Below are 27821 nucleotides of genomic sequence, written 5' to 3'. Positions count from 1 at the left end.
CAACAATCATCTGTTTACCTGATGGGCTAGCAAACCTTAGATAAAAAGGCTTTGAAATATGTCATTGCTGAATCAGCCATATCATGTGATGTAAAATGCAATTCAGCAGTAATTACATAAGCTCAGTTAAGCCACTGCAGTACTGGAAAGCATTCAAAAGAAAAGGAAAAGGGGAAAAAAAAACAACCTCTTCCCAGCCTTTTAGACTTGAGCGGCACCCAGCACTCCAAGGGTTAAAGGATAACTGCAGTAAGTCCTACTGCAGTGTCTAAAGCATTTGGCTGATCGCAACAGTACATCAAGAGAGAGGGGAAAAAAAATCTAAATGTTTTTTGTTTTGTTTTTTGTTTTCAAAAATCCTTTTATTGCATTTGTAACATTTGGCACAGTACAAATTCATGGTGCTTTCACAAGATAAACCTGTAAAGATCAACATTGACCTTTTTTCTCTCTTGTTTTTAAAAGAAAGACTTCTCAGTATAAATGTTTTTTTTTTTTTTTGGGGGGGGGGGGGTTCACTGCATTCTCTGTAATATTGTTTAGAAATCACACAGAATGCCCTTTTTAAACAAGACTACCCTCATTTCTTAAATTCAATACAGCATCTTAAAACAACTCATCTTTTTAAATAGGAGTTATAAGTTAGAAAATAGTTTTAATTTATTTTCTTATATAATTTGCTTCTCTATTACCAGCCCATGGTAGTTTCAGGTTTTCCAGATATATTTATTTATAAGCATGTACAACAAGAATCAGTCTTTAGAATTTGCACTCTGTACAAAACAAAAAAGTAGTTCCTGTCTTTTTTTCTTTTTGTGCATTCTATTGCATGTTTTCAGGACAGGGACAGGGAGGGCTTAGAGGGTTGATTTGGCTGAGGTTGTGGTTTGGGGCAGACTAGATCTGAGTCTCTTGTACTTTATCCTTGGTGTGAGTTTTTATGACAAGAGCCTCAGGAGTAGCTGTGATAGCACTTGGCAAGGTTCGAGGCAGAGAATTTCCAATGCTGTTGCTTTCTGTCCATTTGGCTCCATGGCCTGGTGGCTTGTAAGTCTTGTATTTGGGCTTCATGGTATTGTAATCAAGCTTATGTGGGCTGAAGTCTACCTTGTGAGGACTGTAATCCATTTTGGACTTGTGAGGGCTGAAGCCCATTTTGCAGCTGACATATTCTGCTTTGAGAGGGCTGTACTCTGCCTTAAATGAACTGTAGTCTGTTCTGAAAAGGCTACAGTCTGTCTTGAAGGGGCTGTAATCGGTTTGGGGCTTGTGCATACTGTAGTCAGTTTTGGATTTTGGAACACCGTATTCTGGTTCAAATGGGCTGAAGTCTGGTTTTGGAGTATGAGATTTGTTGTCAGGTTTGTGAGTATTATATCCTGGTTTGTAGGGGCTCTGCTCTGATTTTTTGTGTAAATGGTAATCAGGCAATGACTTGTGTGAAAAGTCTGTCATTTTGTTAGAGCTGTATTCCAGAGTTGGTTGGTATATATAATCCGCTTTAGGTTTGTAGGTGTTGTAGTCTGGTTTGGGTTTGTGGATGCTAAAATCTTGTTTGGGATTATGGGTGCTGTATTCTGGTTTTGGTTTGTAGTTGTAGTCAGATTTGTGGGTGTTGTAATCCAGTTTGTAAATACTGTTATGATCCCTTATTTCTGGTAGGGTGAGTGTACCTTCCCCTGCCATATTGGCAGCTGAAGCTGGTGGTGGTAATTCTTCTTCTACTGGAATAATCTCCACAGTTCTGGCTGCAGCCACCGTGCTCCTCTGCTGATGCCGTTTTCGCAGTTTATAAAATACTATTAGCATGATTGCTGCTAGCAGGGTGACTGCCACAAAACAACCAATGATTATCTTTGTTGTCTTCATCACCTCATCCAGACTGGTACTGGCTGGGTTCGGCGGATTTCCTGTTGTCATTTTCGAGCCAGGTACAGCAGATGGATGGCTTGGTGGAGTGTCAGTGCTCTGGAGAAGGACTGTAGGTGTTGAGATAAAAACTGGCTGAAAGACGGACGGTGAGGCTGTGGTAGTGATGCTTGCGCCTGGTGTGGCTGTGGTGGTTTTGGGTTTGGGCATTTCAGATGTGGGACTCAGCACCTCCACTGTAACTGTAGTAAAGTAGCTGAGGTTGGACGTGTTGAGTTCAGCCGCACTCACATTTAGGTAGGCTGAAGCATTGGAATTTCCTGCTGCATTGGACACCATGCAGGTATACATGCCTGTGTCACCTGCTAGCACATTTGAAAAGTTTAAAGTCCCATCATTTAGCACTGTTATCTGTGGGTGGCTTGATGCATGAGTCAGAATAGTCCCATTTGGTAGGAGCCATCGCACGGCAGACATTGCTGCTGTTCGGCATCGAAGCTCTGCCACACGTTCAGCAGAAATGTTCAGGTCTCTTGGGGCATCTGCTATAAAAGGGGCGGAGCACTGTATTGCCCCTGTGTCACCCCGGTCCAGCTCAACCAACTGCCGGCCTCTCATGTGTGCAGGGGAATGACAGCGCCCGCAGCATGATGAGTTGGTGGGTATGTACTCGCGTAGCCAACGTGCTAGCCAAAGTGAGTCACAGCCGCAGTTCCAAGGGTTGTGGTGGAGATGAAGTTCCAACAGGTATTTCAATGGAGTAAAGAGGTCATGGGGTAGTGAGCTTAGGTTGTTGTGGGCCAGGTTCAGCTCCACCAACGAGGACAGGTCATCAAATGCATTTCGCTCAATAAGCCCTATTTGAGAGTTCATGATCCATAACTTTTTGAGTGATTTCAGTCCTCTGAATGAGCCTGGTTTCATCTCAGGAAAGAGGTTCTCTGAGATCTCCAGTTCCTCCAGCCCAACAAGAGGGCTCAGGTTGGGCATATCCCCTTGAATGTTGCACATCCCCAGGTTGAGGTACTTTAGGTTGACTAGTCCTTCAAAAGCTCCATCAGAGATAAACTCCAGTTTCCTCAGTTCACCCAGATCTAGTCGCATTAGGGAGGGCACTCGGTTGAATGCATAAGATGGGATACTTTCAATGGGGTTATTTCTAAGCCACAGCTCCCGTAGCTTGGACAGATATTCAAATGCCCCACTTGGCACCACTGTCAGCCTGTTATCAAAAAGTTCCAGTGTATTGAGATTGGTTAACCCACTAAAGGCACCCACTTCGATTTGTCTAATGGCATTGCGGCCCAACTGCAACACCTCCAGATGATGGAGGTTACGGAATGAGTCGGCCTGCACAGACTCGATGGAGTTCTCCATCAGGTTTAGGTGCCGGGTGTTGGTGGGGATACCCATTGGCACACGAGTGAGCCCACGCCTGGTGCACACCACCTTGCTCAGCTGGTTATTGCAGGAGCAATCAGTTGGGCAGCCCTGGGGCCCTGCCGCGGCCGCCACCTCCACACACACTTGAACCATGAGGAACAGGACACAGAGCAGGGCGGCTTTCCTGGCTCGACGCACAGCTACCCGCCCCAGGAGATTCATGATGTGGCACATTCATAATTCAGCATCGTCTGGGGGGGGCGTGGGGTGATGATGGTGGTTGGGGAGAGGGGGGTAGTAAGCGGGGGAAGGGGAGGGGTTCACTTCTGACTAATGAAGCCCTACCCTGGGTTAAACAACACTCTAGATTTTTTTTCCATTTACTGAACCGGAGGCTAAATGTTTCAGTGACAAGTACAAGAGTAAATAGGGGGAGTGAAAAGCCAAGGAGTAATTAATAAAATAAAATGGGGGATATATATATTGTATGTATAAAAAGTGTTGGAAAGGCTTGACACCTACCTCAAGGGTTTTACACGTCCAATTTTTGCAATGACAAAATAGATTTTTTCACATAAATTCTTATATTCCCAAGAGAAGCAAAGCCTTCTCCTTTTTCATTTGTGAGAAAACAAGTGATGAATGCCAAAATGGCCCCTAATAAATCCACAGAGGAGCATCCAAGGAGTAGTGTAGTGGCTCGGCAGGGCCTCAGAGCATTAGGCAAAGAGTACCAATCCAGTTTGGCTCCAGTAGAAACACTCGCTTTCGCACTATCCTAGATGCTTGTCCTTGGATACCTCCGCTTGATGCCACCACTAAATGCCCGTGTCTCCATAGAGGACCGCTCACACATGCTAAACCAAAGTAGGAAGAGGAAAAAAGGGAGGGGTGGTTAGAGGGGGGAAAGAGAAAGGAATAAGAATGAGAAATCCAGTCTTTTCAAATGTTCTTTTATTCTTTTGTTTAAAGAATAATGAAAGTGCCTCTCCAATGTTTCCACTCACTTTACGTTGTCCGTCTCCCTTTCCCCTCAGTAAGCTTTGTCCGCTTGATTTGTCAGTGCCTTGTCCAACTGAAATTACTTAGACTGCGGTCATTAGTGCATTTCTTTGCTTAAGTAGCTCCGTGTTCCGTCTCTGTGTACTCACACACTCTCACACACAGTGATGGCTGCAGTTTTTTTTTCTGCACATCTCCCAATGATCCTTCAATTTTTTCCAAAAGAAATGGGTGACGAAAGTCCAGGGAAGGTGTAGGGGGGACCATGGGCAGCTGGTAAGAAGGCTTGTTCACTGAAGAGAGATCGCTCTTTCTCTGCCTTTTTCTCCTTCGCTCTCTCCTGCTTTCGAATGCACTCTCTCACTCCCTGGAATGAGAGAGGGAAAAAAAAGAGCGTTTCTCCCCCCTCTCCGTGACGTCGTGTTGATCAGAGAAATATCCGTATAGCGCTGCAGTGCCCTGAGCTCAGTGCAGAGTTGGAGCTCTTAGCTTTGTCAGCGGCACAGCTGTCCGGCTCAAGCTGGTGGACGAGCGCTGAGGCAAGGGAAAAGTGTCTCCCCACGGCAACATGTTTCTTTGTTTCTTCCTTTCAGTCCTTAATTTTCAACTTTGCTGGCCCTGGTTTAGTCCACTTACTGATGGTGTGCGGCAGTCTCCAATGTTTTTTCACCATGTTCTGTGATGCGATAGCAGGCACCCGAGCTTACATGGTTTCATGCCTGCTCTTTCTTTTGTCCTTCAATGAAAATGTGAATGTACTGCTGACGCATCACACACTAAGCAGTGCATTGTTTTGATGCATTGGGTTTAGTACGTTTGCTCATATGTGTCCGCCCCCTCCGTCTCTCTCTCTCTCTCTCTCTCTCTCTCTCTCTCTCTCTCTCTCTCTCTCTCTCTCTCTCTCTCACTCTCTCTCTCCCTCTCCCTCTCCCTCTCTCTCTCTCTCTCTCTCTCTCTCTGCTCAAGGTTCTGGTATTCTGTAGATTTGTTCAGAGTTGGCTAGAGCAGGTTGCTCCAATTTCTCAGATAAACACAGTCCAAGTGATGAATGATTTCACTCTGTCCTCAACACTTCCCGCTAGGACGCACCTTAATACCTCCACCCGGCTTGTCTCATGGAGCAGGTTCAGATTGATGTGGTGAAGTTGAGTGATTTGTGTGGTCTGAACCTACACTCGGTCAGTGAGACTTCTCTGCTGACTGGACCTTGTGTGAGTGAGTGCTTGTTACTGACTGGCCATTGTGGTTAGTCCACAGGGAAACAATGGGGTGGGGGGGTTGTGTGTATGTGCATGTGCCAAAGTCTATTGCTCTCTTCAGATGGATTAAACCACCCCTGGATGCAGTAGAGGAAGTCTCTGAACTGTGCAAAGCCTATAGTGTGTGGACACTTTCAGTCTTTCTACTTTCTCCCTCTCTCTTTTATCCTCCTTTCCAAGATTAAAATATCACCCTTGTCATGCAGCGGGAGCTAAGATGGTCTCTGCCTGGTGAGAATGGAAATCACCATTTTAAACTTTCCATGCTGTTAAGCAGCACTCTTTTAAATTATGGCCTTGTAATCACTCTCTTAAACCTTGGGCATGTTGGCTTTCACCCAATGTTAGCCAAGAGGTAAAAGGTACTTTAAAGAGGTACTTGTAGAAAAGTTGCATCTCACGTTTGTAACAGCACAGCAGATGTCATAGAATTGAACAGAAGTGTTAAACAGCACTGCACCCCAGGCAACTGATGGTTGGTATTTTGTCACTGCACTGTGTATGTGTGACAGTGGGAGTGGGATTGTGAATGTCTTTGTGAATGACACCCATGGCTTGTGGTAATGCCTGGATGAGAAGTAGGACACATTGAGGGACTTGTGACCCGGTTGCATTTGTGTGTGTACGTGAACTTAAAACGACAAGTGTCCAGAACATTATTTAAATGTGTGTACATATGGGACCCACAGGCTTGCCTGTGGATTCCCTTGTGAATTATGACCTATGTGTGCTAGCTTGTGAAATGTATATCTGTTTGAGTACATGCACTGCACACCTCTTAATGAGAGGTTGTGGGTGGCCATTGGCAGGCCTCCACCATCATTTGGGCCATGCCACTCTCCGGCTGTGATGCTGACCCAGAATGCCATGTTGTGGGAACACCCAGCCCCCACCGCCCTCAAACCCCAGGCCTTCTGGAATGATCTTATGCAGGCTGAGGGGGTCCAGCTTGCCAATTCAACCTGCCCCAGGCTGAGGGACGCAGAGAGGTCTGCTCTGTATCCGCACCAGCGACCCACTTTGGCAGTTTGGTCTTGTCAGTAAGTGGGTGAGTTAGGGCAGGATGGCAGCCTCAGAGTTTGCCAGTGTATGTGGGATATAATGTTTGTTGCATGTAGGTCAGCCTGCTTCCCTCATCTAACTCACTAGAGAAGACCAATACTGTGACCCTATGTGGGTACTGTACTGTAAACACAGTACATATGTTACTCACACAGCACATTTGTAGAAGTCTGACTTAACGGCGAGAGAGGCGAGGAACTTTAAAGTTACGTTATTTAATTTGTGGCATTCAGCTACATACAAGTCATCCACAAAGCTGAATGAAAACCACACAGTAAAGGATGACCTGATTTCATTGGCTGATTCTGATAGATCCATCAGTGCTCTTGAGCAATGTTTGCATTTAACACAAACCTGCAATTTATGCTCCCAGTAGTGCAGCATCGGTAGAATTTAATTCTACATGTGTTGAATCCTGAAGTCAACATGAAGTCAACAAAATTTATCCTGTTTACTTTTAGTTCATTTTCCATGTTATTGTGCACAGTATTGTAAAGATAAAATCAAGTCACGGCCCACAATTACACCTTTATTTTTTTTTTCTCATTGAACTTCCTCTTTCCTGTTGGAAATACGTCATGATACTGGTTTAAAATGGGCTGCAAATGTCATTTCATGTTGACTTAAAACCTTGTAACATATTCTTTTTGTATTATGATTTATTTTGCTGGTAGTTCATTGGCTGAATCTCCAATATAGTGTTCACTTTAATTTTGTGTGACAAGGCACCAACTGTGTCCACAGTCCAGTGCTTTCATCCTCCATAGGGAGCTGACAATCTGAAAGAAACGCTCCACCCACCTTTTTTATTTTGACCAAACTCTAAGCTTTTTCATTATTTCTTTCAAAGTCTGAATCAATCAGTGCGGGGCAGGTAGAAAGCGCTGTCATTTCTGCAAACACTTGTGACCTTGAGTGGGGATGTTTGGGCTGACTCTTACTTTCAATTTCAGTTAAATTTCCAGGAAATAATACTATCAGAGATTACAGATAACCAGGACTCTCTGTCCACTATCATTCACATCATATTGTCCAACTGCAAACAGCTTTTAGAAAACACATGCAATGGGATTTGGTAGTTTATGTATCAGTTTACTATTTCCTTATCTGGGTTTCCTCCTCTCTCATCATATTCTTTCTGTTCTAGTATCCTTTTTTCTTTTGTATAGTCTCTCTCTCGCTCCATCGCTCTCTCCTCCCACTCTATTTTAACTGTCTCTAATATAATATTTGAGGGCCAGTGCATGGTTAATGATATTTGCCTTGGCTGTTTTTTCCTGTGATGGATTAGCTGAGCTCTGAAGGGATGGAGGGGTGTGTCTAAAGCCCTCCTCTGTTCCAGCACTCTTGTAATGGCTTTTGTTTGTAAACTAATGACCTTCATTAAACCTCACTCTATCTAGTAGAATGTTCCAGCCGAGATTAAAAAAGATTTGTGCAGTCACTTTAAAAGGGGCAGCATAAGGTGAGCTCTCCCATTCTGCAAATCTCTCCAGAATATGTATGAACTTCCAGCATATGATGCTGCCTTGCTAGAAGCAGGCAGTTGCCTGACATTTCATTGCAAACAAGTATTTATCGCTTTTCCCTAGCAATTTTCTTGAGATTGCATCTGTCATTTAATAACAGTGTTGTTTCGACACGCACTGCAAACGATCAGTGTCATTGGTTGAGTTTTAGAATAGTGTCTTGTTTCACTCTAAACTTATCTTAACTGACAGCTGACGCACTTCTGTGGTTATGTGGAAAGTGCCACATGTCAAAATGACTGACTCACTTGTTTTAATGAGATATACAGAGCTGAGTTAAATTTTTCATTCTCTGGTGGTTCTTGAGGCCTGATATAGAGTACTCATTAGAGAAGGACGAGAACCCAGAGTCCTTATTTAACTGCATATTAAATGGTCTTATTTTACATACATTCTGAAATAGAGGGTTCACTGAAGGGAAAAACGCTGTCATTATTGAGTGCCCAACTGTTTTTTTTTTTTTTTTCTGTCTCTCATCTGAACACATTGTTGTAGTTAAAAGGTTTAAGTACATATTCTTACCATAAAGTCTTCAAATGAGTATAGACTTCACCTACTAAAAGATAAAATGCTTGTATCCCAATAGCCTTGCAAATGTGTGATTAACAAAGTAACTTTTGATTTGCACATTAGCTTGGCCGCATAAAAACCAAACAGTTTGTCAAAATCCAGAACCCAGCCTTTTCAAGAATTTAAAGATATAGTGTGTAATTTCTGCAGCAACAGTGTCACCGAATAGAATTGCAAAATAATTCTTTGTTTTCAATTTGAATACGTCTCCTGTCTGCTGTTGATCAAACAAACAAAGTTCTGCTCCCAACTTACGCCAGTGGTTGAGTCAATGTTATTGTGTCACTCAAAATAATCTGAGGGATTTTCATAGCACTGCAGAAACCATAAAATACCTACAGACGGCTTACTTACAGTTGTCTCTGCATATATTAAGCTGGTGTAACAAAGTATTTTAACACAGGAAAAAGTTACACACTTTTGCTTTAAATGGGTAGGGCCATTAAAATATTTCTCAAACAGTCTGGGCCATTGCAGCTTCATGATTGGCTAGTGCTTATTTCCAATGAGTTGTCATGCCACCCAGCATCTGTAAAAATCTCTTTTTGAGCCTGTGCATGGCTCGGTGAATAGATGTTTTACTGAGGGTTTTTTTTTTTTTTTTTTTTTTTTTTTAAATAGTATTTTCGTCTCTACAGACCAGAATATCATAATTTGGGAGTGGGCTCATTTTACTTTTTCTCGGGCAAGCACCACCATTTTTCTCAAAAAATGTAAAAAAATTTTATTTATTTTTTTGCTGCAGTCATTTCCCATTCTTGTTTAATTGCCTTTGATGGCTCGCTAGAGCGTTATTACATCTATAACATCAGTCTAGCTTTACGCAGTATCGGTCTGTGTGCATGTAACTAGTCATTAGCTGTTTTCAAACCCAAATCTCATCTATTATACCAAATGTCAAGTATTAACCGTGGCCGCCCTGCCGAGGGATTACACACAAAACCTGCTGATTGCCAAACATTTCATTCAAATCTCAAATCTCAAATCTACGAAAAATATCCTGTGCTCTGGACCAAGGTCAACAGAAGGTCATCTCAGCAACATCGTCAGTCAGATATGAACTATCACCTAAGTCAGAAACACGGAGGCCATGACTTTGTTTTTGGCGCAATATTCCACTAGGGCTTTATACACTGGTACATAATAGGGCATAATATATTCCAATGGCACCATTAAGATGCAGAGTTACAGGAAGATTGAGGTCTGTTAGATTTAAACGAAAAATATGCCCACAGCCTTTTTTAGACAAGAGCGAGTGAGAGAGAGAAAGGTGCACAGGCGTACAGGAAGCGGTAATATGAGTCTAGTAATCTAATGCATAGGAATTATATCCACCCAGAAAAGGCACATCAAGGTGAATTTAAGAGTGTTGGAAAATATGAATCCTCAACAGAAAGACTGTTCAATTGCTCTTCCATTCTTGCGTTAGTGTGCGAGTGTGTATCCTGCAGTCAAAATTTTCTTCACCGTTAGTAGCCCCTCTCATATTAGCATTTGAATTGTTGATGTATAGATGTCTGCCTGCTGAGAATATAGGGTGAAAATTATTTTTTTAGTCTCCATCTCTCTCTCTCTCTCTCTCTCTCTCTCAAAATTCCCTTTTTCTGAAGTAAATGGTGAGGTTTGTGGACCAAGCTAAGTGTGTCCAATCTTGTGTGTGCCAGTAAAAAAAAAAAAGAAAAATGCATTATATGCTAATGCTGGGTTTAGCTGATGTGTAGCCGACGTGGTTTACAACATGCAGCTCTGAGAAGCAGCACAGCTGCATCAGTGCTGAGCTTGGGGGCGGTAGGTCATGGAGAAAGGTAAAAGGGTCCTGGGGAATATGATGGAAAGCTCTAGGATAAATCTCCTTAAACTGTGGGTTGTGACCTTTCTTAAATGTGTTTTGTGTTGCTGTGCAGGATGGGATTTCCCCTAGGTGACTGCCTGCTGTATGCAGGGAACACATTCAATGCCCAACTCAATAACACAGCGGCTGGTCCTAGCTCTGGCCAGAGTTGAGCTATGTTCTCAAAAAACCTCCAACAATGAGGGCTCAAAGACTTGAGCAATTGTTGACTTAGTGTGAAGAATGGAAGGAAATGAACAAAAAAATAAATTGGGTTCAATATGACAAATAGCCCGTCCTATGATTTTTCATTTAAAGCCCTGCTAATGTTAGCAGATATGTAATGGACCATATTTCTATAAATCTCCATCCCCTTTTTTATTGGTTGTGTTTTATTTATTTATTTATTTTGCTTAATGGCCAAGCAGAATTAAAAAGCCATGGGTGGGCTGTTCTTCACCAACCAGTGGGGAAAAAAATCCCTCCCCTCACCAAGAGTCTGAATTGGTGTACAGTTAGACATGGATAGGACAAAGATATTGCAAATGGTTGCAAAAACATTTTTAACAACAAATAAACATGTAAACACAAATCTGAGTATACTTGATGTAATGTGAGTTGGGACAAACAGTGTGTGGAGAGAGAGACAGTTTGAGTGACTGCGCATGCTCTGTGTAAATCAAACAAAAAAACACTCTCGAACTCTCATCAGTCACTCATCCCAGTGCTACTTTGTGAGGATCTGATCTGAGATCTGATTTAAATCAGATATGCACAGCCGTTGGCCAGGAAAATAAAAAATGACACTCCATGTCAAAAAGTTTGCCGACCCCTGCTCTAGAAAGTCATAACACTAGTTTAAACTTAACCACATTATACACATTTAAATATCAGTTAACACAATAACTTTGGTAGCTATATATAAAATAAATAGGCTAAACAACTAAACTGAAACTAGAAAACAATGAAAACTAAAACTAATAGTCATAAAGTGAGAATTAACTAAATTGAATATAGCAGGTGAAAATAGAATGGTAATAAAAACAAACTTAATTACTACCCTGAAGTGTTTTTGAAGACTTTTGTCCCCACCTCTTTTTGCTTGTTTTGCATTTCCTCCACCCCCTTTTTAAGGTGCTATTCAATGTGCCATGTTCCAGGTCAACTCAGCTTGGAGTCTCTCTCTCTCTCTCTCTCTCTCTCTCTCTCTCTCTCCTTTGATGAAAGCAGGCAGTGTGTGTTCCCTCCCTTTTTCAACCTTCTACTGAGAAACAGACAGAACATCAGACAGGAAAAGGGAACACAGAAATGAGGAAAGAAACGGGTGAGAGAGGAGGAAACCCGGGGTAGAGTGAGGGAGTAAACGGAGTAAATTCCACTCATCCCCTTGTATCTCTCACATGTGTGCACACACACTCTTGCGCTGCACAAGTGTAGCTTCATGCCCTGCAGCTGAAAGGTTTATATAAGACCCTTTCTGGACCGAAGAGAGAATAGCATAAAACTAGAGCATATTTTTTTTACCAGTGGCAGGTACATACAGTTGAAGTCAGAAGTTTACATACACCTTAGCCAAAAACATTTAAACTCAGTTTTTCACAATTCCTGACATTTAATTGTAGAAAACATTCCCTGTCTTAGGTCAGTTAGGATCACTACTTTATTTTAAGAATGTGAAATGTCAGAATAATAGTAGAGAAAATGATTTATTTCAGCTTTCATTTCTTTCATCACATTCCCAGTGTGTCAGAAATGTTTATACACCTTGTTAGTATTTGGTAGCATTGCCTTTTCAATTGTTTAACTTGGGTCAAACGTTTTGGGTAGACTTCCACAAGCTTCTCACAAGTTGCTGGGATTTTGGCCCATTCCTCTAGAAAGAGCTGGTGTAACTGAGTCAGGTTTGTAGGCCTCCTTGCTCGCACATGCTTTTTCAGTTCTGCCCACAAATATTCAATCAGATTGAGGTCAGGGCTTTGTGATGGCCACTCCAATACCTTGACTTTGTTGTCCTTAAGCCATTTTGCCACAACTTTGGAGGTACGCTTGAGGTCATTGTCCATTTGGAAGATCCTTTTGCAACCGAGCTTTAACTTCCTGGCTGAAGTCTTGAGATGTTGCTTCAATATATCCACATAATTTTCCTTCCTCATGATGCCATCTATTTTGTGAAGTGCACCAGTACCCCCTGCAGCAAAGCACCCCCACAACATGATGCTGCCACCCCCATGCTTCACGGTTGGTGTTATTCGGCTTGCAAGCCTCACCCTTTTTCCTCCAAATATAACGATGGTGATTATGGCCAAAAAGTTCATTTTTTGTTTCATCAAACCAGAGGAAATTTCTCCAGAAAGTAAGATATTTGTCCCCATGTGCTTTTGCAAACTGTAGTCTGGCTTTTTTATCGTGGTTTTGGAGCACTGACTTCTTCCTTGCTGAGCAGCCTTTCAGGTTATGTTGATATAGGACTCATTTTACTGTAGATATAGATACTTGTCTACATGTTTCCTCCAGCATCTTCACAAAGTCCTTTGCTGTTGTTCTGGGATTGATTTGCACTTTTTGAACCAAACTATGTTCATCTCTAAGATGAATGCATCTCCTTCCTGAGCGATATGATGGCTGCATGGTCCCATGGTGTTTATACCTGCGTACTATTGTTTGTACACATGCACATGGTACCTTCAGGCATTTGGAAATTGATGTTAAGCAAAGAGGCACCGAGTTTGAAGGTAGGCCTTTAAATACATCCACAAGTACAACTCCAATTCAGTACACCTCCTATCAGAAGCTATCTGGCTAATTGTCTAAAGGCTTGACATCATTTTCTGGAATTTTCCAAGCTGCTTAAAGGCACAGTTAACTTAGTGTATGTAAACTTCTGACCCACTGGAATTGTGATAGTCAATTAAAAGTGAAACAATCTGTCTGTAAAGAAATTGTTGGAAAAATTACTCAAGTCATGTACAAAGTAGATGTCCTAAATGACTTGCCAAAACTATAGTTTGCGAATATGAAATCTGTGGAGTGGTTAAAAAATTGTATTTAAACTTCTGACTTCAACTGTACATGGCAATTCCACATTAAAATGTGTGCTTTCTGGGGTATGGGGTTAATTTAAAGATTTTTCTCTATGCTGAGCTTAAAGGTGAAATGTAGCATTTCTATATTAAAATATTATTCCAGCTTACAGTAATATGCAGAGACAACTATAAGCGTTTTGTAGGTTGATTTCCCCCGAAAAGTGACATTTCTCCCCAATTTACTGTTTTGTTTGAACATCCTGACCAGCTCAACATAACATTAGCTAAACCAGTCGGGAGAGTTTTGGGAGGGACTTTTTGTCCGACCTGTAGCAGTCGGCGGGAGTGTTCTGAAAACCTGTTTAAAAATGTCTTTATTTGAGCAATTCTGTTGGGTGACGCTACTGCCGATGAAATTACACACTGAGCCTTTAAAAAGAGGTGCATACTGTATCTGTATAGAGAAGATACTATATCACATTCCCTTATGCCTAAAGTCAGCGTCATACCAGCTAATTTTTATTTATTGTTTTCAGTGATTTTTCAGGTGTGAGCTTAATAACATGATCACCGGCCAGTAGGTAAGAGACGGAGCATGCATTGGCGTCTGCCAGCGGGGGGCCATTAATCCCTTGACCGTCGGGACTCCCTGATGAGTTAATGGTTCCAGCAACGGGAAAAAGGGATCCAACATGACAAAAAAAATTATTTTTATGGGGCGGGCTCTTGTGTTCTCTAAGTGACCAATGAGCTTTTACTGAAGAACTGACAAGACGTCAAGCTGATCTGAATGTTTTCATCTGTGATGACACTCTGCTGCATATCATCACAAACGCTGATTGAAATCCATAGTGATTCTGTCACCAAGCGTATTTTTTCCTAAACTAAAATGACTAATAAAATCGCCCAACAGTCTGTTTTTATTGAACGTAAATTATTTACTCATTGAAAGCTGCATAGGGACATGCACATTCTGTGGCAAGCCTCAAGGGAATAAATACACAATTCACACACTTTCACAAGGTAAAGTTACTGACATCCTAAATCTCTCTTAGAATTGTTTATGCTCACTTGGTACACCTGGTGGCATTTCGACGAGCTAAATGTGACAGCAAATCGGATACCGAGAGTTGCGGTAAGTTGGTATGTCTGTCTTCCCTCCACCATTCTTAATCTTCAAGTGTCTCATACCTCTGACTGAAGAGAATGAGATCTCAGCAAAACAGTCAGCACATGTGACACCTTCAGCCAAAATCAAGTTGTTTTGAGTCTGCTAGTGTGAAGCCATCTTTAGAGTTTGAAAATTGTATATAGAACAACTGAGAGAAAAAAACACCATTGTTCTACTTGCCAAGCCTGCCTGGGGGTGAATGCTTGTGATAATCATCAGAGCTCCTTTTCTTATCATTATACATTTTGAATATGTCTTTATGCAGTTGTCAATTACCAGAGTTTGTCTTGCATGTCTCAAATCCCCCTTTTGTGCTGAGCAGTTTGAGTTAATTAATCTTTGGCTAATTGATGAAGTTTTGAGTTTCACATTTAGGCCAAAAACTCCAACATGCTTTGCCAACTGAAGCACTCCCTGTTCTTTTTGACAAACTCTCACAATAGTTCACTGTTTATATGAGGTGGCATACATTAATTTCACTTGATGTTTTGGTTTTCGTGGTTTGTGATTGATCGAGAAACAAGCCACGAATGGACTATTAAATGAACAACAATAGATTGCTCCCTTCAGCAGACTTCAACATCAGTTATCTGAGATTGCATAAACCTTGATAACTTTGGCGCAGTTACTTAACAATGACCACTGGCATAATTGCTGACTAGGCCTTCACTTCACAGCTGATTTTTCACCAGCGCAACTCCTGCTTTAGATGTGTGTTCAAAGTTTGCTCCAAAGTGTGGACACCTTTCTCAACCCCTTCAAATGCATTTTCTCTCCCATCTTCTGTCTTAATTTGTACTTTCACTTCCCTTTCCCATGCCGGCCATAAATGTTTCTTGAATGTAAAATCTCAGTTAAGCTCAGTTTTCTATTGGATAATGGCACGTATGGCTGCGTAAATTACTCCCACCATTCAGCTCTTTCAGGCACTTTATTCTATCACACTTTTGGATCTCCTTCTCTTCTCTCCTGTCCTTTGCCTTTATCTGCTCCTCTCTTCTACTGATTAGAGAGTCAGGGTGTGTCTATTTTCAGGCAGACTGCCTCTTTCTGGCTGATTAGCAGCATCTGTGAGTCCCGCAGTCTTGAGGGGAGGCATAAAGAAGGGGATTTAAGAAAAAAAGTGGTTTTATCTTTCATTGCTCTTTCTGTTGCCTCTGTCATTATGAAGCACAGCCTTGTTTTTTGGCAGTCAGTCGTTCAGACCAGGGGTTCCCAAACTTTATCATGTTAGGACCCACCTAGATGGGTATAATCTATCTGAAGACCCACCAATAATTTTGTAAAAAATTAATTTGTTCTCTTTTAGTTAGCATTTTTTATTTTCCTTGTCACAGTATGAAACATCAATTTTAATAAATATCATAATTTACTTATGGTAAGATATAAGAACAAAGATAACCATTAACAAAGAAAAAAAGCAGGCTAATGGCTTAATTGAAATGAGTAATTTGGAAGTTGCAACCTGCTGCCTAAACTGATTTACACAGACATGGCAGCACAACTTTCAAGAACAGAAACCAACAAAACAAAAACATGAAGTATGTGCATACAAGAACTAAGCTTTACCACAAAGGAAAACTTATTAGTGAGAAGGGTGTGCCTGCTTCTTTGAACAACGCATCCATTCTGGGAATTATCTTGGACAGAGTGACACGCATGTCTTGTGTTGGCTCAAGGCGAGATCTATATTTTGTATTCATTGTAGTCAGAGCAGAAAATCCACTCTCACATAAATAAATTGTGGAAAGGGCACTAAAACTTTGAGTGCATCAGCTCCTACAGCAGGGTATTCTCTGGCAACACAGACCCAGAACTGTCCAAATCGACTCTTTGAAATTAAGTTGTAGGCCCCTGTCTGAAACCACATCTATCAGCTCCTCCTCTGCTCTCCCTGATAATGTGCAGCTCTCTCTGGCCTCGCTACTAAAGGGGTCCCATACCCAGTCCCATTCTGCCATAATTTTTTTCATCTTTGATAGAAATAGAATAAAATGACTAACCAATAAAATTATAATAAATGATAAAAAACTAAAATTATTAAACAACGTTATATTAAAAATATATAAAAAATAGGTGTAGGAAAATACCTGTGGAATTTCTGAATGAGCTTGTCAAGATGAGTGTGCACGGTGTCTCAGATGCATTCACCATAATCGGCACACGGTGATGGAAACATGTCCCATACACCTTTATCCACATGAGATCTCCACAATTTAAGTTTGCTGGTGAAAGCTGCGATCTTATCCATTTAGGTCAGGATGGATGATGAGGGACCTTGCATGCTTTCATTCAGGAGATTCAGATGAGTAAATATGTCTGACAGATAGGCAAGCTTCGCACACCACGCACTGTCTGACAGGTGTTGTACCGCAAGAGGAGAATTAGCATCTGATAAAAATTTGCAAACCTCTTCTCGCATCTCGAGCAGAAGAGTTAACACCTTACCCCGCGACAGCCACCTAACCTCGGAGTGAAGAAGCAGGTGCTGGTGTTCTGAGCCCATTTCTACGGATAGTGCTGTGAAAAGTTGGGAGGAGAGTGCCCCCGTCTTTACAGCATTCACTATTTTGATGGCAGACTGCAACACATCGTTCAGCTCTGGGTGCAGTTTCTTACTGGCAAAGGCTTCTCGACGTAAAAAACAGTGGGTAAATATAACTGATGAGCAACCTTCTTGACGCGAGCAACGAGACCGCTGTTCTTGCCCATAATTGCAGTCGCTCCATCCATACACAGGCCCACACAGTTTTCCCACTGTAAGCCCTCGGCCATGATGTATCCATTCAAATAGTCAAAAATAGCTATCCTCGTTGTTCTCTCTTTCAATTCTTCACAAAAAAGAAGTCATCAACGGAGTCAACATACCTGACATAAGTCTGCAACTGTGCATTCTTCACAACATCTGTGCTTTCATCAAGTTGTAGGGCAAATGCAACACAATTCCGGATTTTTTCTCCCATTTGTTCGCGTATATCAAAATTTCCTCAATACTCCATTGCACTGTGTTATCATAGAGTGGAACTTTTGCCATCTTTCCTGCAGCTTCCTTGCCCACCATTTCCTCAACTATGTCCATGCAGGCTGGCAGCAGAAGCTCCTTGCTGATTGTGTGTGGCCTTTTGGATATCGCAATTGATATGAAGCCAAAAATGATGCTCGCAGTGCTTTCTCTGGTACACTGGCTGCACCTTTCAACAGCTTCTGCTAATGAAGATACTCTTTTTCTTTTTTTTTTTTTTTTTTTTGAGAGAAAAAAAATATGTTCGCCCTTTGTTTGAATAAGCAGAATGTTTTGTTGTGAGGTGCCGTTTAAGTTTGGAAGGTTTCATGCTAGCACTGGCTAACTTTTATAAGCATGAGGGGCTTCCTCACCATCTGGACCTCTGCAGGCAATAAAACCAAAATCAAGATAAGACTGGTTGTATGTTCTATGTGGCTACTTAGATTTTGTTGTTTGATCTTTGTCTGAACAGTTGACAGAGGTCTTGGATGCTTTGTTTTAAAAGTTTTTCCATTTTAGCTGGCGTCAGCTGCTAACTGATACCACCTGCTTTATCATTGAATGCTAGCAGATGTTAATGATGCAATGATATGGGACATACGGTTCAGTTCAAGTGATTCAGGTGACAGATTCAGTGAATGATTCAGTGAATGATTCAGCAGACTGATTCAAACTAGTACCTCTTGATTTGTGATTGTTTTTTTTTTTTATTATTATTATTATTTTTTTTTATTTTTTTTTTAAACAGTTCCTTTAAAGAACCACTCAAAGGAGTCGTTCGGACTAAAGTAGTCATGCTCGCGCTGTGTTTATTGTGAGATTCACCGCATCGTAAATTCCGCTGTGGTCGGTCGACTTTGCACGACCCATTTTTTCCATTCTGCGACCTACAGTTTGAAAACCGCTGATTTAGACTGTCAAGGAGAATTTCAGGATTTCTACTTTATTTTTTTGCTGCCCAAATGTGTAATTGACTGACAGATCGTCCTTGGGATTTTGTGGCGGTTGTTTTGCCATTTCTTGCTCTTACTGGTCCTCAGGTCCTCTCTTGCCCTGCCTCTAAAAGAAGTGACCGAACTAAGGTCAGAAACATACTTTACGCAAGCACACAATCACAGATATGAATGCTTGCCCAACGCATTGCAAGTGCACTGTCCCATACTTAATGTGCATTTGTATGTAATTGTGGCAGTAACAAGATTCTGTACTCAAGGGGGCGATAGAGTTACCTTTAAAAGTCTGTGCCATTAAACTGAATGTTTCTATTCCGGCAAGTTGCTATAAATATATTGACTTAAACTTACTTGCTCAGAAATGTACTCTTTTTGCGATCTGACACATTTTGGAACATAATGCACAATTGAGCTTGTGTAGCTAGAGGTGCCTGCATTAAAGGGTTGGTTCATCCAAAAATGGCAGTTCTCTCATTTACTCGCCCTCACACCATCCTAGTTGTGTATGACTTTCTTCTGCTGAACAAAATTGAAGATTTTTAGAAAATTTCTCAGCTCTTTAGGTCCATACAATCCACATAAGAGCAAACGACTCCAGTGGTTAAATCCTTATATTCTGAAGCGATTCGATAGTTGTGGGTGAGAAACAGATCAATATTTAAGTTCTTCTTTTTACTATAAATTCTCCTCCCTGCTCAGTCAATTTCCACTTTCACATTCTAGTCACACATAGTCACACTAGACTATTTTGACTGGCTTTGAATGTGTCCTGCTCATTGTAAAACTCAATGTCACCCATTGTGATCAACTCTTCTCTCAACTACTGGGGTTCTATCTGTGTTCTTGGAAATGCAAAAATAAGTTGTTGCAAAAATGGTGTGCAGATTCCTGAATATATCACCGGGGCCAAAGGCCATTGCGAGACAAATGGAAATTCACTGGCATATTCCAGCTCATTAATTTGGTCAATTGTTTTACAAGATGTGTGTTCCAGTGTCTGCTTTTGACATGGACCTTTACTCTTTGAAGGACTTTGTTGTGTGGCTTTTTCACTCTCCACCCCCCACCCCGCCCTTTTTGTTCATTGAAAATGAGAGAGATGACGGGAATAAAATCGAACTCGCATCAGTCACATGAGCACCACAGCTCAATGTGCCTCTACTCATGTGTTAACCACTTGACCATGGCTCCGTTTTTAAAAATAAAAGTAATTTACCTGTACTGTATTTTGAGAAATTCTCAGTCCTCAGACGCGTTCATCTGTCTCAGGGGTTCGACTTAAACTTAACGACAGACACTGAAAAATTATGTGCGATTCTCAACCCCTCCAACCCTCTTTCCTATCTCCCATACCTTGTTCTCTGTTGTTCTGTCCCATTTTCATTGGGCTGTCAGAGTGGGATGGGCAGAAATGGCCTTTTGAGTGACACTGGTTGGCACATCATTCTGTGTGTTGGTAGAAAAGGGACTCTAGATAAATGGTGATGTGCTTCTCATGATTGCCTGTGCTTGCCGTCTCGCCTCCCTCCAACGCGCTTAGCTCAAGCCAAATAACAGCTGCACTCAATGAGAAATGTCAGCCTGATGTTAAGGATACATTCTTTTTTTTCTCTCTCTCTCTCTTCTTCTCCATGTATACACTGCAGCCAAAAACGGTTGTCATTTCTTGTGCTTAAGCCCGAGTTTGGTTATTTATAGAAGAGTGACAACCACAACCTACAACTGAATACACTCCTGAACAATTCTGGCTTTCTGAAACAATCCACCTCGTAATGACTTTTCTAATGCACGGCTACATGGAAAAAGAAGTAAAAAGTATTGTGGTCTGTATGTCTTTTACTTTTTTACTGCATTTTCTCGAGCCACAGAGAGGTATAGAGTGCTCATCACTTTTTCTGAAAACATGAAGGCTGTGAGAGCTGTCATTGTCTGTCTTTTACTGGATTGCCTTGACCCAGGGATGATGTGTGTGTGTGTGTATTGACTCAATAGGAGTGTGATGCTTTTGGAAGAAATGTGGCTTTATACAATTTCTAATCATTTCCAGCCTCTAAATGTGTTCAGTGTAGCTTGACAGATGTTTTAACAACTCCCCAAAACTATTATTCTACTTACCCCCCAAACATACAAACAGTCAAATATACACGCATAACTAGAGAGGAGATCCCCATTGTAAACCCCAGTGTTAGTGCTCAGTAGGTATAAATGTTTTATATTTTTTTTGTAGTTAGTAGTATAATGTAGTTTTAAATTATTCTAGTGTTTAAATATTCTATTTTTAAGACTAGTATTAAAGTTGCTGTGCTTACTGATATCATTTAAATTTAGTTACCAACATTTTTGTTCTATTAAGGTGGTGTTGTAAAATTGTCAAATTTCACCAGATTAAACACTAAAATTAGCATGAGGTAATTTTTATTTCTTTCATCCTCACTAATCAGTTTAAATTTGATTACCGTTTTCAATTTCCTAACTTCATCGTTTTCCAAAGAATAGAGACCATTTTTGCAATGCTCCATTTTCGGTTGAGGAAAATGCAGTTCTTGTGTGGATGAGTGAATTTAGATTTCCCTAACAGTAATAACACTGACACAAGCAAACCTAAATACAAACTTATGTATATATGTATATATTCAGCCCTGAGCCGTCATCTATGAAAAGGAAATAATGTTTGATATTAGCAATATTACAGATGTAGCTCTCTACACATCGATCGGGGGGCAAGGGCAGCTGTGAAAGAGATGGATTGCAGTTATTGCTGTCATTGATTTTAACAACCAGGCTGTTAGAGTCCATCCAGAAGCTCACTCAGTCGTTCCGGCCTTCCCCCCGTCCAATTGGATCTACCCATTCACGCTCGCTGACTTCTCATGCTCTCATTCATTATCCCAGAGTGGTCCAACAAAAATCATTTAAATATTTATCTGCTGCCACTGTTAACATTGTCTTTTACACCGTGGGTCGTTATTTTCCTTTGATCACCTCGACCTGAGCTGTAACCCTAGATACGAAGATGAATCACATTTTTGAGTCACATAGCCTCTCACCAGCCAGTGGCGTTCGGCGCCGAGCTCTGGAGGTGAAGAGAGCAGTGCAGGTACCCCTGTGGAGAGGGATCAGGGGTATTGATTTACCCTCCCTCCCCACAGCTCTTTGTTATGTGCCAGTGGAGATTGAGTGGCTTTAGAGAGGATATGAAGGAAACACTTTTATTATGTGTGACTTCATGTTTTCCAGCTGGACACTGAGGATTTCAGATGGGCTCTGCTGGGCTTGTCACAAGGGCTCTTCTGAATTTGTGAAGGGGAACTTTGAGACACTATGATCTAAAGATAATCCAACCTTGGTGGAACCACACCAGGTTGCAAAGTCATCTCAGATCTTCTACTGCAAAATGAGAAAACTATTATCTTTATTGTGAGCGGACTGGTTGAGTGTATGGGGGTCTTTGAGAACTGATTGCTCCACAAAGCCATGTAGGTCATTTAGAGGCGACCACCGCAGCTCCATGAGTCCCATTGACTCAATATTGACCTGTTCCCACAGAGGCCATGGGAGGCATTAGAATAAAGGCTTTATATGCCTTTAAAAGGTCCCTGCCCTCTCTCTGAAGCTAATGCACACAATACACAAATGTAAACACACACTGGCGGGATTTGCGTGCATATGCAGGAATGTAAATGCTCTTACCAGAGCAAGTCCCATCAGTCACACACTCAAACTTTCGTTAAGTGTTTGCATGTGTGTTAGAGGATTTGTGTGTGTGCAGTTTAAAGCTGCTTAATGCAAACTGTTCGAAATGCAACCATGCTTAGTCTTTTAAATGGACACCATTTGGGATATACTTGAACACTGCCAAAATCTGTATTTGTTTGCTGAAGAAGCACGAGGGAGGAAAGTTTCATTTTCCATATCTTTCACCAAAAGTGATTCAGCACACTTTTTTTTTTTTTTTTTTTTTTTTTTTTTTTGACTGTCAGAGGATGTTTTTTTATTAAAAGGCTTAAACAATTTCAAAGATAACAATACAGAGGCTTTTTGATTCATTTTTTTTTTTTCTGCTATTTTTATTCTCATGTCTTGGAGAGCAAAATCTGCCCCTCCCATCTCAAGTTGCACTTTCATTTTGGTTTCTTTCATCTTTCATCTCCCAGGTCATTTAGTGGCTTGACAGGGCAATACGAAGACTTTGATTACCTGTGCTAACTTCCTCATTTTTTCATAGCTTTGTTTGCTATATTTTTAAAGTAATGGGCTGCTGCATTTTCATTTTTCCAATTAATGAGGAGACCATGGAAATAGGACATGACAGGTCTGTGTGTGTACAATGTGTTTGCGATGGGGCATCTGGTTTGAAGTGCTGAAAACAGGCCCTATGTTTGAAAAATTCTGTTTAGACCGGTATGACTGCAACATTGATGTGTGTGTTCTGAAGCCCACTCAGTACACACCCACACACATACTACTACCCATCCTATCTCAGGAGTTTGTGATGTGTGAATTGGCCTTATGTACAGCTGGACTGAAATCACATTCATCTACCAATACACACACAAACACAGAACTGAAAAACAGTTGTTGACCACAGATTAGCTCTGACATGAGTTGAAATGTGTCAGCCATCTCAACCTTACATCAACTGTACATGAGAGAATGCTTCCTTTGCATGTAATATAAATTTAAGACATGTACTTAAGATAGATTCTAGCTCTGTTAAAAAACGTAGTGAGCTGCCAACCTAGACATTTTTTAAGGCATCATAGTGTCATAGACACTGATTCCAAAAGATAGACAGCAGCATTATGCTGGCTTCTAAGATACCTCTCTTTGTCCAAATTCTAAGGCAGCATCAGATGTATCCTTCACAGATAAGAAAGTAAACAAATTCATCCAAGATGTCAGAGGAGTCAAGAAAATTGCTGATTCTAAGGGTGTTTGCACACCTTGCTCGTTTGGAGCATTTTTCCTTGAACCTGGTCGTGTTTTCTCCCTTAAGGCGGGCATACACGGTGTGATTTTTGGCTGTCGTGCGAGCTCCCGAGTGATTTTTATTTTTATCTCCCCAGTCGGAAGAGATTGCATGGAAATCGTTGGTGCTCGTGTGGTCACAGCTCGCATCGTGTAAGAGGAATTACGAACAAAGCTGAGCGGCTTACGAGCAGCTAACGACCTCCAGATCATTTTTCCAGTGCAGGGAAAAAAATGGAAATTTTACAACCCCTATGCATCTGAGTGACGGATAGTGTTCATTTGTAGCATAACCTCTGGAATGCACGTACTGTACCATGTGGCGAGATTTTGCATAACCATGTTTGTACAACAATGTTGCACAAACAACATTCAAATTGGTACTGGTTACACATTTATTTCAGGTATATAATTTTAACCGGTATATCTGTGTATGAGCTAAATCCTGGAAAAGTGCACAGCTTTTCTGACCAATAAGGGGACAGTTTGCTCACATGTGACTTTTAACAAAATTTTGGTGTTTTCCTGAACTAAGAAGAAAAAGCAGCATTTTAACAATTTTAGCCCTTGTTTTGCAACAAATCAAATGAGCTACAGGTCTTAAAATGCCCTAAACTAACAATATAATTAATACCTGATGATTTCTTGATAACTTGAATCTCAGCCCTCTAACAGCTGCATGACTGCAAGTTTGAACCTATAATAATCAAACCTATTCTAGCCACTTTTCTGCCTGTCTAATGGGCGGACATAATGTGTAACACACTCTCTCTCTCTCTCTCTCTCTCTCTCTTTGTCAGTGGACTCTCACATGCTGGCCTTAGCTTGAGCCATTGATTTAAGCCATGTTTAAAGAAAAGCCCTCTTCCTCATTTATTATTTGATGCTGTAGAATTAGTCCATTTGGCTTCTGTATTATGAGTGCTTTCTTTTGATTAAAAGGCCCATTAACTGTATATTTGCATCCAGAATAGATCTGCACCATTAGTGGATCGATTCATCTTTTTGGTGGGGTGCTGATCCATTTTTATGGATTCACCATGAAACCTCTGGAGCTTTGATTATCGTACTAGAGTTTTTAGTCTCTTGGTCTCACTCTGTGTGTGTGTGTGTGTGTGTGTGTGTGTGTAGGCATTACAAAACTGGAATTAAACAAATACAACAAATAAATTCTCATGTAAATGGTTAAAAGATAAAAATAACAAAGATTCTTCATGTCTGGCCTGAACTGTGGAAGTTCTGAGAGCAGTTTTGTGTCTGTGTGAGTACATACAGTATGTAGCTATAATACATATTTGTGTTTAGGGACAATTTTTTTAGGACCAACAATTATTTGAGGTCCTCATTTGTAAATAAACTTTAAATAACTTGTAATTATTTTTCTGTTTATTAAATTCTAAAATTACAAAGCCTTCCTTTTATGGTCAGTCTGTAGAAAGAGAAGTCTGCTATGTTCTCATTTAGATAGTTAAGCAGATGTACAGTATGTGTTTGTGTTGTGTGGGATCAGGTACTATCAGACGTAGTCTTAAGCATTTACATTGTGGACTGTACCGTTGGAGCCATCTGTTGTATCTGCTTCCTGTTCTGGCCAGCTCTCCTTCCTGTTATGCATTTACTTCACAGATGGCACCACATGGTGCCACATTTTGATGCGGTTGCTATGGTTACACAAGGTTAAGTGCCACCTCTGAACTCTGTGCAGTCTGCTTTACTTAACACTGGATGTGTGTTTGTGTGTTCACACATGTTTTTAGCCTGATGTTGCATGTGAGATGTGCTTTGCATGTTTATTTCATAGCACCGGCTGGTTAAAGCTTTTCCCGAGAGTCCGGTGTCTCGCGCTTGGGTAAAAGCCGTCTTGATATGTCTACATGTGTTTGTTTTATTTTCTCTGCTTGTGAGCTGTAATTACAAAAGTCACTCACCCAAAAATGCATACACTGTTTTCTTCTCATAACATCAGTCTTAGGATTGTCAACCCACTTTTTTTTATTTTTTAGAAAAGATAATACACCCACACATTCTGCACTGGGCACTGGTTTTGGGGTTTGCATTCAATTTTAGATGTATTTATGTATTTCCCGCCTGGCCTCTTTTGACAAATTTAGTTTGATTCTTGGCTCTGATTGTTGAAAATATTACGTCTGTCCTGATTTATACCCCTTGAAGACATCTACTTTAAGTTATAGATCATTTAAGAGGGCCAATTCTAAAGAAAGAACTTGGATTTTATTTGATATTTTAGTGGTCCTTGTTTAGCCAAGCATCACTTACTATTGTTTGCCTGGTGGATTAAAAAAAAAAAAAAAAAAAAAAGGATAAATAAACCCCATATATTGGCATTGAAAAGGGACTTAAGCTAGTATGTCAGACAAGTGGGCAAGTGGGGCAATAAGCAACCATATGGTAATGAGCTAAAAAAAAGTCTCAGAACGCCATAGCATCATGGCAGTAAGTTTTACACAGTTTTATATATATATATATATATTAGTGTGTCTGTGTATATATACGGTGGCTGCCAAAAGTTTGGAATAATGTACAGATTTTGCTCTTATGGAAAGTAATTGGTACTTTTATTCAACAAAGTGGCATTCAGCTGATCACAATGTATAGTCAGGACATTAATAATGTGAAAAATTACTATTACAATTAAAAAAATAAACATGCAGCAATGACAGCTTTGCAGATCCTTGGCAGTCTAGCTGTCAGTTTATCCAGATACTCAGGTGACATTTCACCCCACACTTCCTGTAGCACTTGCCATAGATGTGGCTGTCTTATCGGGCACTTCTCACACACCTTACAATCTAGCTGATCCCACAAAAGCTCAATGGGGTTAAGATCCATAACACTCTTTTCCAATTATCTGTTGTCCAATGTCTGTGTTTCTTTGCCCACTCTTACATTTTTGTATTTCTGTTTCAAAAGTGGCATTTTTTTTGCAATTCTTCCCATAAGTCCTGCACCTCTGAGTCTTCTCTTTACTGTTGTACATGAAACTGGTGTTGAGCGGGTAGAATTCAATGAAGCTGTCAGCTGAGGACATGTTAGGTGTCTATTTATCAAACTAGAGACTCTGATGTACTTATCCTCTTGTTTAGTTGTACATCTGGCCTTCCACATCTCTTTCTGTCCTTGTTAGAGCCAGTTGTCCTTTGTCTTTGAAGACACACCTGTGTATGAAATCTTCAGTTTTTTGGCAATTTCAAGCATTGTTCATTCCTCAAAACAACGATTGACTGACGAGTTTCTAGAGAAAGCTTTCTTTTTTGCCATTTTTGACCTAATATTGACCTTAAGACATGCCAGTCTATTGCATACGGTGGCAACTCAAAAACACAAAGACAACGTTAAGCTTCATTTAACGAACCAAATAGTTTTCAACTGTGTTTGATATAATGGCAAGTGATGTTCTAGTACCAAATTAGCAATTTAGCATGATTACTCAAGGATAAGGTGTTGGAGTGATGGCTGCTGGAAATGGGGCCTGTCTAGATTTGATCAAATTACTTTCTTCAAATAGTGATGGTGCTGTTTTTTACATCAGTTATGTCCTGACTATACTTTGTGATCAGTTGAATGCCAATTTGGTGAATTAAAGTACCAATTTCCTTCCAAAACAGCACAATCTGTACATTATTCTAAACTTTTGGCCACCTGTGTGTGTGTGTGTGTGTGTTTGTGTATATGTATGTGTATATGTATGTGTGTGTGTGTATATATATATATATATTTAAGGAATATCACACAAGCTAGAGTGCGATATGGCCCTACATCAGCACTGCTGTGATTAGGCCGTAGGCACGAGGCCGCAGGTAATTACAGCAGTGCAGATTTAGGGCCATATCGCATGATTGCGAGTGTGATATTGCTTATATACAACAGTTCAATGAACAAGTACATTTTTAACAGTTAGGAAAAACTGAATACGGTCATAAAAACGCATTTGTGCATGGAACTACTTTCTTACGTGACGGATCAGAATCTGCCGTTGCTGGTTCAAACTAAATGATTGCGTCCAAGCCTTCATTAGTAATTCAAAAATGTCACTTCAGAAATAGTATCACGGCTTGTGCTGTTTCTACTAATTGGATAAACAAGCATGGGGGGGTGGGTGTGTGTGTGTGTGTGAGAGAGAGAGAGATGGAGCGTGTGCGATCACCTGTTGCCACTCCCAAGCAGAGATGCTGTCAG

The 27821-nt window shown here is 40.8% G+C and overlaps 2 protein-coding genes across 2 annotated transcripts in view; one reads left to right on the top strand and one right to left on the bottom strand.

Moving 5' to 3' along the window:
• The window catches only part of LOC127436756 (staphylococcal nuclease domain-containing protein 1), a 247121-nt gene that overhangs the window by 136788 nt on the left and 82512 nt on the right, over positions 1 to 27821 (top strand). The window lies entirely within an intron of this gene.
• Positions 350 to 5016, bottom strand: LOC127436758 (leucine-rich repeat-containing protein 4-like). Its single transcript, XM_051691104.1, has 2 exons — positions 4260 to 5016; positions 350 to 4109 (listed from the first exon to the last, which is right to left on the bottom strand). The coding sequence occupies exon 2, from the start codon at positions 3484 to 3486 to the stop codon at positions 898 to 900; it is 2589 nt and encodes an 862-aa protein (XP_051547064.1). The 5' UTR covers positions 3487 to 4109; positions 4260 to 5016; the 3' UTR covers positions 350 to 897.

This window comes from Myxocyprinus asiaticus, chromosome 47, assembly GCF_019703515.2.
Source record: "Myxocyprinus asiaticus isolate MX2 ecotype Aquarium Trade chromosome 47, UBuf_Myxa_2, whole genome shotgun sequence".
Classification (NCBI taxonomy): domain Eukaryota; kingdom Metazoa; phylum Chordata; class Actinopteri; order Cypriniformes; family Catostomidae; genus Myxocyprinus; species Myxocyprinus asiaticus.
The sequence above is the reverse complement of the archived record's forward strand: the minus strand, read 5'-3'. Positions and strand labels throughout refer to the sequence as shown.